The 17069-nt window shown below is 34.9% G+C and overlaps 2 protein-coding genes across 2 annotated transcripts; one reads left to right on the forward strand and one right to left on the reverse strand.

Annotated features, from left to right (window-relative positions):
• Positions 1–31: 31 nt before the first annotated feature.
• On the reverse strand, positions 32–3442 carry LOC135076079 (nucleolin-like). Its single transcript, XM_063970534.1, has 3 exons — positions 3304–3442; positions 2144–2343; positions 32–1372 (listed from the first exon to the last, which is right to left on the reverse strand). The coding sequence occupies exons 1-3, from the start codon at positions 3327–3329 to the stop codon at positions 1245–1247; spliced, it is 354 nt and encodes a 117-aa protein (XP_063826604.1). The 5' UTR covers positions 3330–3442; the 3' UTR covers positions 32–1244.
• Positions 3443–12003: 8561 nt separating this feature from the next.
• On the forward strand, positions 12004–16831 carry LOC135076080 (cAMP-dependent protein kinase catalytic subunit 1). Its single transcript, XM_063970535.1, has one exon. It carries the CDS (start codon positions 12333–12335, stop codon positions 13392–13394), a length of 1062 nt encoding a protein of 353 aa, XP_063826605.1. The 5' UTR covers positions 12004–12332; the 3' UTR covers positions 13395–16831.
• Positions 16832–17069: the final 238 nt, after the last annotated feature.

Raw genomic sequence — 17069 nt, forward strand, 5'->3', positions numbered from 1 at the left:
GAATAGGGTAGTAGTTTGTAAACAAAAGAAGTTTTCGATTGGACTATTTTATTGCCAGAAATGTTTTATAAACACTAACTCCACAAGTGAGAAGAAGTAGAGTGTTAAAACTGTACACACTACTATATCTATACTAAAATGTACTTTCGAATCAAAAATTCAACTGTTAAGTAGTTACGATCCAGAGAAAAGTTAGTCAAAAATCTTAATTATTATCCCTTATAAAGAACACAATGTGTTACGAGTTTGTTTTTGAAATAAACGTTAAGATTCATTTCCACATGACGTGTTATCTTACATTCGAGGTTTGTTATCTATCACATATAAACAAGAAAATAAATTAGAAAAACAGGATATATGAAAAATAAAGTTGTCCATAGAAATACAAAATAGCACACAGAATTAATATGTCAATATGAACTATCACCTTGTCAACTTTGAACTTTTATTTTGAAAATCTTAAAATTAGTGTCACAATGTGAACCACTTCCTACCTCTTTGGGAATAGAAAGGCGTTTAGGAGTTACATTTTGCTTTTAGAAAATGCTGTTTTAGCATGCACCAGGCCTTCCTAAACTTCGATCGATTCACAAAGGATACCTTACAGGCTCACAGTGCAATCCGTAACCAAATGTCAAAGGAATGTTTAAATGGTTAAGTAAATATGCCTATGAAATATATCAATGTGCGACATTTAACTGCTAACTTAAATTTACAACTGAATTAATTATCTAAACTTTTTAATTAATCTTAGTTTATCTAAAATCCTTGTTTTTCGGAAGCTGTCTATTAAACCGCGTCGTTCACAGAACGGATGGTGAATTGATTTCACTCGGAGTGAATACTTTGGCAGTATATTACTGGCGAAATTGTGTTATCCAATACCGATGCGTGTAAACCATCAATTCAGTAACCCATCTACAATCTATCGTAATAGACACCGATACTCGAACAGCGTATACCTAAACCGACTCGCGAGTGATCGGTCCACTGCGATGCACAGTCACAACACTGACAGTAACATTAAATTTACAATTTACAGGTACTTCACAGGTAAGTAATACACATAGTATTATAAACCTAAACTTAGGTGTGGTCGCAAAAGAGCTCAACTCTTTTGTTAATTCAGATCAATATACATACTTGTATAAAACTATGGTTTGGCTTTGTGTGTGGTATTGGATATGTCGGGCAGGTAGAGTTGAGCCCTAATGGTCGATGCATGCAGTAAACCGGCCGGGGGCCTAGGCCGCCGCCTCCTCCTCCGCGGGGGCGGCGTCTTCGGACACTTTTGCTTTCTTCTCAGGCGTGCTTTTCTCTTCTCCGTTGTCGGCTGCCACGGATTTCCTCTTCACGCCGGTATCTTTCTTTTCTGGAATTGAATAGATGTTTTAAAGAGACTGCTACAAGTGTTTCCAATAGGAGATTCATGACATCAAGTTATGTAAAATTAATTTAAAGTAATTTTTAAGTAATGAACTTTTTCTAATAAGCATCTTCATACTTCTTTATGAATGAAGAAGTCTTAATTGCCTTCATAATAAATGATGCTAATTAGTGTGAAATAACATTTTCTTCATTTCATAAATTAATGCAATTTTAAGTTAATAACAACACATTAATTGTTAATATTTGCTAGATAATCCCAACTAATATTATAAATGCGAAAGTAACTCTGTCTGTCTGTCTGTCTGTTACGCTTTCCCGCTTAAACCTCGCAACCGATTTTGATGAAATTTGGCATAGAGATAGTTTGAGTCCCGGGAAAGAACATAGGATAGTTTTTATCCCGGTTTTTGAAACAGGGACGCGCGCGATAAAGTTTTTCTGTGACAGACAATATTCCACGCGGGCGAAGCCGCGGGCGGAAAGCTAGTTGATGATAATATAGGTAGATAGTAAAAAAGATATAAATTAGACTTTTAAAAGTTGGAACTTGTTTCATGAAATTGAACGCATAACAAGAATGAATTCTCAATGAATATGAACGAATTCATGTAACAGTACAATCGTAATAACAGTTACACACAGTTTTACAATTCCAGTAGGACCTAGCAAATAAAAGCTAGAATGTAATGTTATAAAAACTTTTTTTCCTGAAACTTCATTATAAAATGTCACGAGTTTATGTGCGAAAACTTACCATTTGTGGCGTCTCCATTTTCGGTGGCATCGTTGCTCTCCTCGGCATCTCCGTTCTCGGCCGGGGTGTCTTCGGGAGCGTCGTCGCCGTTCTTCTCCTTGCCGTTGCTCTCGGGCTCCGCCACCTTCTTGGCCGGAGACTTCTTGACTGGAGACTCCTTCGCTGCCTCAGTCGAGGTCACTTCCTCGGGGGCGACATCACTGTAAATAATCATCACAAACTTTAGTCAGAAGTTCAGAACGTACGCGCGCGAATAGGTAATAAGTTTTAAAACTCGAGGCATTAGCGTAATGCTCACCGTAGCCGGTTAGTAACGGCCCATAACAATACATTACGACTTCATATCGTGAATGCTCGCCGGCTAAGTGGGGCGATATAAAAGGAAAAGTCTGCCGGAACAAAAACAAGTGGCTGTTGCGCAAGGCTGCATGTGGGAAAGTTGCAATATAGGAAACCGAACGTAAGCATCGATATACCCAACGAATATGTTACTCGCTCCAGCGGACTTTACCTTTACTCGCAGTCGACGCATAAGCGTTAAAAATAAAGTAATGACAACACGCGGCCCTCGCGATAATGTAACCGACTTTGCCGCCACGAGCTTAGATTAATAAAATCTAAGGCCACGAGTTGCAAAACTCGGTTCTTGGCGATTTGAAACGAGCGCGCGCCGATGACGCTTCGCGCCGGCACGCCGCGCATGCAGCGCCATCTTGAACCAAGCGTAGCCGGCGTGCTCACAACTTTGGCCTTCCTTTAATAAAGTAGGTACGCCGTTCCATGGAAATTGACTACACGCGATCGATACCGCCATTTCCCATGGTTTAAATAACACAAACATTACATACTAGCACATAAAAGAACAATAACATAACACTTATCAGTTTCAGAACTTTTTCCCGCGTGTACTTTTTGTCGGCGTCGGAACTATTATCAGGCGTCATCAAACTATCAATATTATTGAAAACACTGTCATACTACAACTTAAATTGCCTTAATGAATTACCACTGTTACACTAAACACTAATTTAATTCAAAAACGAACGTAAAACAAGTTAATTCACATAAAATAGGAAGCCATTTTGATCACGTTTCCGAGCCGCCAAAAAATAATAAATGCAAAACTATTAATTTCTAACACAACTTAGTAAAAGACTTACTTCTTTTCGACGGCTGCGTCTGCCATTATTACTTTTTTGTGTTTATTGGAGAAACTTGTAATCAATTTATTAACACGTGCTACGTACACCGCACAGCAATGTTCACCGCACAAACACCGACGACCAAATGAAGGAGGAAGGGGGAGGGAAAAATATCGTGCGCGACGCCTCGCGCGGGTCGCGCATTTGCGCCGAAGTTCGCGCGCCAACGTCACACGAATGAAATAGTCCTATGCGTCTTTGACAAGACAAAAAGAGATAAATAGCTGATTCTCATTCAACCTCACGTAACCTTGAAAAAGGCGGGCGGGTAATGTTCTACCTTGCTCTATCGGTCCCGCTTAAAAAAATACAATCGTTAACATTTCAAGAGGAAATTGGAATTCTGGAAAAAATATGAATAAAGTAATATTTCTCTGTCTTTCAAATTAGAAAATTACTTTTCAATACGTAGGCCTGCTATTAAATACAGGACCTACCTATGTTTAAATGATGTGCGATTATCGATTAGGTAGACCTACTTTATTTGAAAATAATTATAGAATCGTAGTAAGTAGTAGGTAAAGTAACAGACTGAATCATCAATATTCATCAAAAATCAACAAGTCACTGTAATACCTACATAATCATGACGTTGACGATTAATTCACTATTTTGTGATTAATTGGTTGTTAATTTGGTACGAAAACAAGAATAGGTAAATATTAATTACTTTACCTACGTAGCTAGGTAGGTTACCTATTCATTCAGGTACTTATTCTTTTAAAAAATATTCACGCTTGTGGCTCTTCCGAGTTCATTGTTCTTTAGATAGGCGGGTTTCTACAAAATTGGGGGACTTAAAATTCTGAAACATTTTTATTTCTCGTCCGGACGTTTTAACGTTTAGTTAATTAGCACTTGCTTTAATTTTAACTGATAATGAGTAACGTATAAGCGGTAGGTAGGTAGTAGGTACATATTGGGCGTCCGTTTCTCGAATTCGACAAAACAAAATTCATCTGAGTCACAAAAGTCCATTCTGTCAAGCAAGCAAGAGCCGCTTGAGGTGAACAAGTGAGTCAGGTGTTAATCCCGCGGCATAATGTGCTTTATTACAAAGCTCATAAAAGACAGGTTTAGATGCTGATTCGAACGTCGAAGCGTGCTCTGAGGCGGTCGTTGGCTTTTGAAAGAAATCTTGGCACTAGCCGGAGATTTCGTCAGAATATGAATTCGTCAACCAGAACGATCTGACCGCGCTGGTCGTTGGTACCAAAGTTTTTTCTATGTTAGTACCCTCCTTTACCTAGAGTTGGTTTTATACCAAATAAACAAAGCACGTTCATTCCTACCATTCCTACTTTTATTAATAGTAGGTACCTACTATAATCTCATCTCTTGCATAGGATTTAAAAAAAAGCCTAAAATTAGGAATAGGACCTAGATAGGTAAGTAGGTAGGGTAATTTCGCTGGTTTTCGTCCAATTATCGGAGTTGCCAACTTTGTGATGCGAAATGAATATCTTAAAATACCCTTACTCATTATGTATCATATTATGTCGTTTTAGTCCTCATAAAGAGTCTACTTTGCGATAATATTATATGACAATAAGTACCACTGGTTTTTTTTATAAAAAATATTTTATGCGAAAGAGGCGATTTCGGTAGTTTTCGTCCAAAAAAATCAGTTTTCGTCCTAGTGTACGCTAGTTTTCGACCACTGTGTAGAAAAAAGAGTGCAGTTGAATTACCAATTCTACAATACAGTAACTTTGAATTGTGGTATATTATTTGAAAGGTGATTTTGTTAGCTTTCAAATGATATCAAAAAGATTTAAATAAACTTACCTAAATTTAGGAAATTATTGCAATAAGTCGAAGGACAAATGGACGAAAACTAATCTGCAGGAATAGCTAATTTTAATTTTCGTCCACCCCAGTGCTTGTTCATGGAGTCATGGACGAAAACACAACAACATTTAAAGCTGTTTTTGGTTTTTATGGGTATAACACTGTTAAAAAGTGGACGTAAACTAAAATTTTTAATGTAATAGCAATAAAGATCATATTGAAAAAAAAAAACATTGTACTTTGTAGGTCCGTTGAAGTAAAAGCCCTACCGGCACATTTTTTCTAACTTGATGACGTTTTCCATTCACCTAGCAACAACTTCCGTAGATTTTTTTGGAGTCATTACTAGTCAAATTACATTTTCATGCAGGCAGAACTGTTACTTAGATATTATACAGGGTGTTAGGTAAATGGGTATATGAGCCGACACTAGCCCATGTTAACATGGACATATAAATGGTATGGTGAAGTCAGAAATTTGATATTATCATTTTATTTTTTTAATTTTCATATAAAATATTTTTTATAAAATCCGATTTGTATGAAAATTAAAATAATTAAAATTAAGATATCAATTTTCTGACTTCACCATACCATTTATATGACCATGTTAACATGGGCTAGTGTCGGCTCAAATACCCATTTACCGAACACCCTGTAGATTGTAACAAGTCCAAACTTGCACGGAAAGTTAGGTTTGTATTTTAATTTTACATAATATTAATTATTTGTTTGTGGCAAGTCGGTCAAACGGACGAAAACAGGAGCTGGATGGAAAACCGGCGCAATATGACACCTAGTTAATACATACTTAATTTTGTAATGATCATTTTACTTCAACGGACCTAGAAAATACATTATTTTTTCTCCCAATATCATCTTTATTGCTATTACAGAAAATATTTTAATTTACGTCCACTTTTTTACCATACAAAACAGTGTAGGTACCTACTTACCCATAAAAAAACTATTAAAAAGATGTGGACGAAAACTAAAAACAGCTTTAAATGTTGATGTGTTTTCGTTCATGACTCCATGAACAAGTACTGGGGTGGACGAAAATTAAAATTATCTCTTCTTGTAGATTACTTTCGTCCATTTGTCTTTCGACCTATTACAATAATTCCCTAAATTGAGGTAAGAAAATTTAAATCGTTTTGATATCATTTGAAAGCTAACAAAATTACCTTTCAAGTGATATACCACAATCTATAGTTCTGTACTCTTTTTTCTACACAGTGGTCGATTACTAGCTAGCGTATCTACTACACTAGGACAAAACCCAATATTTTTGGACGAAAACTAGTGAAAAACTGAAAATGCCTCTTTAGCATCAAATATTTTTTATAAAAAATCCCATAATTATTAACGTAAAGTAGACTATATTATTATAAGGACTAAAACGACATAGTTAATTATGATAGGTACATAATTATAAGTAAGGGTACCTACTTATTCAAGATTATTCATTTCGCATCACAAAGCTGGTCGCATCGCAGGACGAAAACCAGCGAAATGACCCTATCAAAATGTTCAACATTTGGAAACCTTATCTCTTCTTGTTACAGTCGGCAACAATAAATGGAATGATGAATGAATGGAAAAAGGTAGTTTTAAATAGTGCACAAAATAAGATTCAACCTCCAATCCTCCAAAGAAGCGCGCGCTCGCCCCACACGCTGGCCCCGCGGCGCGGCGGGGCGCGGGGAAGTCGCGCGCGCGGGAACGAAAAAGTAGTAGTTTCGCACGATTTTCCTTCGCACGAATATGTGCGAAACGTCCCCTTTCAATATTTTTTTTTTATTGAAAGGGGACGTTTCGCACATTCGTGCGAAACTATTACTAACCCAAAACAAAACTTCTAAAAAGATTTCCAATTTTCGTAATAAAATATTAATAGGTAATTATTATCTACCAAACTTATTTTTTTTGTTATGGCAGGTACTATAAGGGCTTAGATTAATAATCTAAGTATAAGGGTAATTAAATATTTTCTACAATAAATTATTTACATAATTTAAATTAGGACCATAGGTACATACTTCTTCAATAAAAGCACAAATAAAAGGTAATTAAAAAAGATTGAGTAGGTAGGTAGGTAGGTACCTTAGATTAATAAATCTAAGGTAGGTACCTACATAAGTAAGATGTGTTTGCTGTAGTTTGACTTCGCTGAACCTATTTCATGAGAATGATTTGCAATAACGGCTGAAATTCCTGAAAAGCAATATCTACTGCTACCTACTTATCATTAAACGGGGATTTGTTTATAGCCTAGGTCTATTATTGTTGCGGTCAAATAATTTAATAACATTTCGGTTGCTATGCTGTTTGATAGCCAAGGTTGTCTGTTGTATTTTACTTGGTAAATGGTTCTTACAGCCATCGAAATTAGGCGCAGTTTTAAATGCCACAGTGGCAGTTGGTCTACTCATACATTTTCCGTGCCGCTCTACTCAACAAAATAATAATATTATTTTAATTACGCATGAAGTACCTACCTACCTACTACAATATTAGGTATTTAATACCACGTTCATGCAAAATTAAGTTTGTATTTTTGTAGATAAGCAAAAGAATCGATCGGGAAGGTGAAAGTAAAACTGAAAAATGTGTATTTTACACTATCGATCAATTTCCCGCTCTATGACCAATCTTCAGTAGGTTAGGTAGTAGTAGAAGAGTTCAATTAAGTACAGTCAACGTCAAATAGTTCGTGACACCCAATGTGGCCAAAAAGTTGACAACACAACCTTATTCCATTTGTAACAAAGACGTTTTTAGGACGACGACACGAACTTTTTAGCTACTTTGGTGTCACGAACTATTTGACGCTGACTGTACCTATTTATTGAGGTATGATAACTTAAGATTTTATTATGTATAGGTAGGAATTTAATTTAAGTTTTCCTTTTTTAGACAGATAATATAAATAAGTCAGTGAAGAAAATATGGTGGTCTCCTTATCGAAAGTTGCAAGACGTTAAAGTTGTTTGTTTTTTTAATGTTTTGCCTTCAATTTTACAGTAGGCACTTACGTCCCAGTAGGTAGGTATTATGTGATAGCAGTGTTATTAGGTGTAGGTAGGTATAATACCTACCTACTTTTAAGTGAATGGATAACATTTAAATTATGTAGGTGCCTGTATTAGTTATAGGTAGGTCTTATTTAATTTTTGGCCTATTCATGTAGATTAAAGATGAATTATAATGATTAGAGTGATTTAGTCTTTTACTTTGATTATTAATTAGTTTGCTTAATAACAGTGTCTTTAAAGTGTATTTTATATTAATTTAATTTAGCTACGTATACGTGAAGTTGCTTTGAAATCGTTTCCGTATCCGTAATCCGACTAATAACAGTCCTAAAAAGATATTAGAATTTTGACGCTTTTGCTTGTCGAATAAGGTCCTTTTTCAAGTAAAATAATCTCGTCGACTTATTTAGCGCATGTCAACTGCGTTCGCAACGTAGATAGACTCTATCTACGGTTCGCAAGGAATGTGTGCTGCCACCTGTCGTGAGCTAACAAAGAAGCAATTATTTGATGTTGCCGTTAGTAAAAATTTACAAACTTACAGTAGTTTTCTGGAAAATATTGTTAGGTGGTAAAAAAAGTTAGTAAAACCGTTTATTTTAACCGCCCAGTCACCGGTTGGTCGATGTAACTTAAAGTTTTAGTAATTTTATTTCTATTATCGTTAAATGAGCATTAATGTTCTTCTTTCTACAACGCCAACGCCTTGCCCCTTTCTTTATTTTCGTCTTTCTGTTTTTTTTTTGGAATACCCTTATTAAAATGTGTTTTGTATCATGTTACTTTGTCACTTTTTGTTTTACATGCACCAAACCTAATTAAGACTTAAGCATTCCCAACTGGACACGACTGATAATAAATAGATACCAAAAAAAGTCACCATTATAAACTTAGATTAATAAAGCCTAGATGGATAGTCTTCATACAAACGCACAGTATGTTATGAGACTGTATAATCGGACATTCTCATTTATTTGATGAACCGTAATTAGAGCTCAGTTATACAAACATGATAGTAAAACTCCCGTTTGAAAATTCCAAGTAGTTTTTGCGGTATAAAAATTCAAAGTTACCTATTTTTTTACTTCAAAATTATGCAAAAATATTCTCACTCGTTAACTAATAACATTTAATTCAGAATTGTTGTAATACTTCATAGAGCTCTTAAAACTACACGTAATAAGCGTATTAAGTGCTTCGTAAACGCATTCAGTTAATTAGGAAAAATGATTTTAGTGATTTTTGTTTTTATTTTTTTTCTCAATTATACCTTAATATTATGCAAACATTTTTAATTGCAAAATATAGTCTGATATTTAATATAATTGTATAAAAAAAATTAGCTTTAAATTCCGTGATATATTTGAGGAAAATCAAATTGAAAATATGCGCCATATAGAATTGTAAATTTCCCATCACTTTTTAATAGCAATATTTCTTTTGGATGTTTAAATATCATCAGCTCGATTACACCAAATTATTGTATTGACATTCGATTTACATAGGTTTCAAATCGATGAGAAAATTATTAAAGGTAGGATAAATTCGACTTCCTAGATTTGTTTACATACTTTTTTAGTTAGTTACTTACATACAACTTAAGTTAATATAAGAGTGTTAAAAAAGAAAAAAGACTCGACTTGAGAACCTCCTCCTATTTTTGAAGTCGGTTAAAAACAATGTGAATGTGACTTTTTAGAACCTTCAACACTATGCACATAACAGGCGGGATTTAAAACTTTTTAGACATGAATTATTCCTTCAAAAATTGTCGACCCTAGACTCGTAAAAATTTTATTAAGACGTTTTATGTTTTTTCTCAAATATATCACGGAGTTTAAAGCTGATTTTATTAATACAATTAGATTAAATATCAGACTATATCTTGCAATTAAAAATGTTTGCATATATTAAGGTATAATTGAGAAAAAAAATAAAAACAAAAATCACTAAAATCGTTTTTCTTAATTAACTGAATGCGTTTACGAAGAACTTAATACGCTTATTACGTGTAGTTTTAAGAGCTCTATGAAGTATTATAACAATTCTGAATTAAATGTTATTAGTTAACGAGTGAGAATATTTTTGCATAATTTTGAAGTAAAAAAATAGGTAACTTTGAATTTTTATACCGCGAAAACTACGTGGAATTTTCAAACGGGAGTTTTACTATCATGTTTGTATAACTGAGCTCTATACGTTTCATCAAATCAATGAGAATGTCCGTTTATACAGTCCCATAACACACTGTGAAACGCTTCGCCAAGAGTGAGGCAAAAATCGTATGTCATTAGTGTCAATTTTCTTGGGGAGTGTGGACAATGAAGGCGATTTCCTCGAAAGTAGGGAAATTTTTAATACGTTTTTAATTATTTTATAATTAACAAAAACAAAACGCATCAAGTACTTACTTATTTATTGAATTCAAAGTACCTACCTAATTACAATAAGTTAAATCGACTTAAAAGTCTCGATTTCATAAAAAGGAAGTGTATTTGTACGGCTGACAATTGGGAAATAAATTTTCTTGTTACTGGTATCATTCCCGTATTTAATTTTTGAAAGCCAAATTCAAGCAAAATACGCGTCGAATCGTAGTACTTACTTATGAAATGTAACACTGGTCACTTTCTTTCGTTTTTCTGATGTATTTAGACACCCTTTCACAGCACAAACCGTCTTAATTAATTAAAAGTCGTCGGACGTGTTTACCAATTTTTCACTTTGACAGTTCATGTGACGTTTACGAATGAGCCATTCAGGCTCACTAAAATCTGTCTCACCTTTCGTGCACTGACTATCTATCTAGGCTTTATTAATCTAAGATTATAAAAAATAAGGAATAACAGCTAGACAAAGGCCTCCCCTTTACAGTTAATATGAATGATACATGAACCCTAAAAATAATGGTATTTACGTAAAATACGTCACTTCTAAATTAATGTAGGTGGCTAGTGTTAAACGCGTTAAGTACCTATAGGAACCAGTATAGGAACGTGCTATGATGCATGAATTTAAGCTACTGAAATATGTAGGTAATTTATTTTATCATTTAACATAAACCAAGATAATACTATTAAGTGATATTTGAAAAAGGTTTAAGTATTTGTTTATTTAGATAAGATAACTTAGCTAAGGAAGAGTTGCTTCCTCTGACACAGGCACTCCGTTGCTTAACAAAAGGTAAGTACTGTGTAAATGTTACGGTAAATGTGATAAATTGAAAATGTCATAAAAGAGAACACCGGCTCGTGTACAGCGCTTGTGTACAGCCACACATTTTGAACGTTTTGATATCATAATATTAATATAATTTGGAATAATAAGTTTGGACTGTTTCTTGCGTAACATTACTTTTCCATAATGCCCATAATATATTGTTTTGATTTAAAGTGAAAAATAGGTTAAGGTGCGGTGCGGTGTGAATTAATTATTCATAATAACCGGCGATTATTCACATAATTATTCATAATTTTCACATTTATCACTTTTACCGTAACTTAAACATTTTTATTTAGGAAAATAATATTTGTATTGAAAAGAGTAAGTAGGCACAGCAAATTATTGAGCTATCTATCTAGGAAAATGTAGTGATAGGTACCTAGAAAAATAATCAATTAGAAAAAATGGTGTCAGTTATTTTATTAATTGGCGTCCTTTAAAAAAGTGTTTAAAGGGGAAATGAATTAATTAAAGCCTTCTATATTAAGGAAACGCTTGTTCTAATAAAAATCTTATAATGATCATTTTTCAAAGAGACTTGCGGAAGGCAATGGTAGTTTTTATTTTGTAATAGTAGTTTTCAGTACGAAGTTGGCAACATCGTCATAATTGGCCGCCACCCGTGAGCAAATCGTTCGCTCGATCTCGCTCTGTCGATCGAGTCCGGTAGTGGAAGCCATTTTATTCTTGTGAATGTGACAAAGTATTTTTGGGGATTTTTGTATCTAAACTAAACGTGTCAATGTGTGCCAATAACGAACGGCGATTGTGACGTGTGATAGTGCTCTCAAAACTGAGAATGTACGTGTTTCAAATTGGTTTGTGTTGACCTGCCCCGTTTCTTACGCGGTCGCACCAGGCAGGCATCGATTAGTGCAACAAGGCGGCCTCTAATAACGGCAAATCGAGGCTCCGGACTATTTTGTGGTGTGCGCCATGGGCAATAATGCTGCCACCGCCAACAAGAAGGTGGACGCCGCCGAAAGCGTCAAAGAATTCCTCGACCAGGCCAAAGAGGATTTCGAGGAGAAATGGAAGAAGAATCCTACCAACACCGCCGGATTGAACGACTTCGAGCGGATAAAAACCCTCGGCACGGGGTCCTTCGGCCGAGTTATGATAGTCCAACATAAACCGACGAAAGAATATTATGCTATGAAAATATTAGATAAGCAAAAAGTCGTAAAACTGAAGCAGGTTGAGCACACACTAAACGAAAAACGTATATTACAAGCTATCAACTTTCCTTTTTTGGTGAGCCTCAAATTTCATTTCAAGGACAACTCGAACCTGTACATGGTTCTGGAGTATGTGCCAGGTGGTGAGATGTTTTCGCATTTACGTAAAGTGGGTCGCTTTTCAGAGCCCCACTCGCGTTTTTACGCGGCGCAGATAGTGCTCGCCTTCGAATATCTACACTACCTTGACCTCATCTATCGAGATCTCAAACCGGAGAACTTGCTTATCGACTCACAGGGCTACCTCAAAGTGACCGATTTCGGCTTCGCCAAGCGAGTCAAAGGTCGTACGTGGACGCTATGCGGAACGCCAGAATACCTAGCGCCCGAAATTATTCTTTCTAAAGGGTACAACAAAGCCGTGGACTGGTGGGCGCTGGGCGTGCTCGTCTACGAGATGGCAGCCGGCTACCCGCCGTTCTTCGCTGACCAACCGATCCAAATTTACGAAAAAATCGTCTCTGGCAAGGTCCGATTCCCCTCGCACTTTGGGTCGGACCTGAAGGACCTCCTACGCAATCTACTGCAGGTAGATTTGACCAAGCGTTATGGCAACCTGAAGGCTGGCGTGAATGACATCAAAGGTCACAAGTGGTTCGCCAGCACCGATTGGATCGCCGTCTTCCAGAAAAAGATCGAGGCGCCCTTCATCCCTCGCTGCAAGGGCCCCGGAGACACGAGCAACTTCGACGACTACGAGGAGGAAGCATTGCGTATCTCATCGACTGAGAAGTGTGCAAAGGAGTTCGCTGAGTTCTGAGCGAGTAGCTGGTGCCTGCGAGCGGACACTACCGTGAGTAGGAGTTTTGTATTAGTGAATCTTCCGTGACATTGTGGTCGTGGAATGGTGACATGTGCAACTGTTTGCCGGCAGCTCTGGGTGAACATAGACGCTGAAGCGCACCCCGGCTGGCACCTCAGATGAAACAAGTTCAGAGTGTAAGCGAGATGGTAGTAGATCCGGTTTCCAATGTTTTGGTGGCGTTCATTTGCTTTGTGCCCTTTCAAGTTGTATATTAGAGCAGAGAGGGAGTGGAAGGTTTCTCATTTTGGTGATATTCCCCGATATGTTTTTCTGACATCCAAACTTACACAAAACATTGCACTCAGACATTATTATTGTATTTTAGTTTCAATATTTTGTAGATTGCTGTTGATAGTATTGAAATGTGGTTAGCTTATATCATATTTTATATAATTATTTTTACATATTAAATCAATTTATAGCTTTGTATTAATTATCAAAATTTTCCACATTGCTTTTAAGGCGAATCTTCACAATGAAATATTTTTATGAATTTTATTCTAAGTACATCACTAAACCATCAATTTAGAGCTATTTTGATCACTTATTTAAGTTAGAAAATCAATTTCCTAAAATCATATTGATGGATTGTTATAATAGGTTTTAATTAATAGACATTTTGTTATTGGTTTTATTTATAGTTGTATTGTTGTATCAGTTGATATTTTATGTAAGGGACTGTAACTACATCAACATATTGAAGAGATTAATTTATTGTAATATGTATAGTGTAGTTGTGTTCATTTGTGCAATTTGACTTATGTGTTTGTGATCTGATGTGAGCATTCATTTCTATTATGTGTAATTTGTATTAGTTCCTTATTTTGTAGGCTTAAGAGTATTTTTAATTGTGAAATCTGAAAATCATGCATCCACAGCCAAAACTGTAGCAACCATAAGGTACCTGCAACTTATTGTTAGCATCAGTTGTCATAAAAGCAATAAATTCTTAAAGTAAACATATTCCGACTATAACTAAGGCAGTTTACCATTATTATTACTGTGTATAAAGTCACTTACAAATAAATCCAATATTAAAGTCCAGCACAAACTAAGTCATGAGAGAGTTTTTATATTTAAAATGTGTTTTAGATGTAGTAGGAATATGTTGAATTTTCCTTGTAGTAAATCTCGTAAAGTGCCGCGAAGGCGATATCTTATTTGAGACTGATGTTACCAATAAGTGTGTGAGTAAATGAATGGAGAATGCAACTTTACACACACCAGTCCCACCTGTGGAGTGAGTGGTACAGAGATGACACTGGCAATGTTTAATAAAGTTTGTTAGCTATTAGATGTAGGACTTGAATCCAGGCTGTACAAATAAATATCTAGTTATTTGTAGTGCATTTTACATTGTGAAAACATCGTGCGCGTCTGTGGTAATAGTCAGTAGGTTGATAATGTCCTGGAAAGGTTACTTAAATGCACATTTACACTCCCTATTAAAATTAATGAGTAACATTGACGAAATATATTCATGATTTTATTTTTGACTAATCAAGCTAAAGTCGTTGTGGACGAAATCATTAATTAAAATTAAATTATCATATCAAATTGTACACATAAACATTTTTCTAATTATTGTCAGTGTGTTTTTATTGTAATTTGTAAATCAATTACTTTCTCTGATCCTAACCAGACAAATAATGAAACTTTATTTTGGTGTTATTATTAAATAATGACTTTGGATTGGCTTTATTAAATCCAAGTAATATTATGTGATAAACAAGGTTTATATCACTTGAGGTTTTCATAATTTTGAAAGTGTGCTATTTTTCTGGTTAGGCTTAAGCCTGTTTTGTATATTGACATCTATTTACTATAAGTTACCAGTGTTAAATGCTACAGAATCTTCAATCATGAAGCACTAATCTAACATAAAACAATGTCTTATGTGGTGAATTCTGGATTGTAGATGATTTTCTTTTATTGAGGAATCAGTGATGAATTGTGAATAATCTTGTTATATTTTATTTGGTGCCATAATTAATTTCTTGGGGGTGGTCTTGTCATTGTAAATACTTAGAATATAACTATGATTTGTTTGCTTAGTTCTATTAGTAAAATCTGTTGATATTACCACATAATCCAACAGAATCAGTTGTCACACTTTTCAGTATTAAATTAATTCTTTGCACCAATTTAGTGCGTCCTAAGATGGATAATGAAAGCATATATCGTTCAATATAGCTAGTCACTTTACATATTTCTTTTCATATACGACACACGCAATGTGGTAATAGCTTGGTGTCTAAGGCTTTAGATTTTAGTAGAATATCAATATAAATCGTCTGCTCATTTCATTTTTGCACAGTATCACAAAATTACGCAGTCAAAACTTAATTTCATTCATTACAATTACAACTACAACTAGAACTTTCTCTCAAAATCCTTCTTAATCTAACCTATCAGAGTCCAGAATTGTGATAAGCTTGAATCTGTTCTTTCGTGTAGATTTATACTCGTGTGTCGTTTCAAAACTGCCATAAACACTTCAGGGCACTTATAAAGTCTGCTTCTTATCGTATTCAGGTGTACGATTTTCGGTTGATCGGTTGTAAAAAATTTGCAATAATGAAATGAGCAGACTTAGATCGTCTAGGTATTCTTAGGTTCTTTTTCCCTTTCATCTGGTGCTTATATTGCAACAGCTGCTGTAAATTGTTTTCTGTAATAATTGTAGTATCGCGATTAACGGCATTATGAACTAGCCCATTCTCAGATCACTTTCAACCCATTGTGTGGTGTGGAAATTGTTCAAACCGTTTTTCAGTGAGAAATCGAAATCTATTGTTTAGTACACTTCCAATGATTGCTTATTTTGTTAGAAAAGAAAGCGACATTCACCATTTGGACATTGTTTGATACCTTATTGCTGCATATTTTAAGCGTTTCGACATCGCGTTTTTCATGTGCTATGCGACGGTTTTTTAGTCGTCTCAATTTATAACAATTATTTTTAAAATCGTAAGGATAATAAGAAATTTCTGATATGTACCCTTCGTTACTATTATCATTGTATATAACTCTAGAGTGATTGTGTCCCCGGTAATTAGGAGATTCGATATCAGCTTGATATCCGCAGATACCTTCATTCCAGTAGCTTCACTACTTGCTCATCAACACAATTACGTTCTAATGTGAACATTTTAAGGCCATTTTGGATATTATAAACATTAGTGTGACAGTATGTGTATTTGCGAACAGTTGTCTTTTTATATCTGTGCGTATTAATATTAAAATGTTCACGTCTAGATCTATTATATCGAGTGCCTATAGCATTGAAGTTCAAGTGTAAAAAGTCAGTTAATTTCAGTAATTATTTGTCACCATGTATTGATCTTCCATAAAATTACGATGAAATTAAAAATATCGATGTAACAGTAAAATATTTGTTTAATTTTTTATCAATTAGTTTTATACTGTGTCGTAGCACCTCTATTCGTAGTTATCGTATTGATAACCAAATCGAGCATTTTAAAAACATTGATAAGTGATAACATTCAGCTATCGAATAAAATACTACTGTATTTTAAGAAGAGACATGATCGTTGCTTTCAGTTTTCATTTAATATTTTATTCTGCAGTAATTGATTGCAGACGTAATGTATGTTCAATCCGTGAATT

Source organism: Ostrinia nubilalis, chromosome 11, assembly GCF_963855985.1.
Source record: "Ostrinia nubilalis chromosome 11, ilOstNubi1.1, whole genome shotgun sequence".
Classification (NCBI taxonomy): Eukaryota; Metazoa; Arthropoda; class Insecta; order Lepidoptera; family Crambidae; genus Ostrinia; species Ostrinia nubilalis.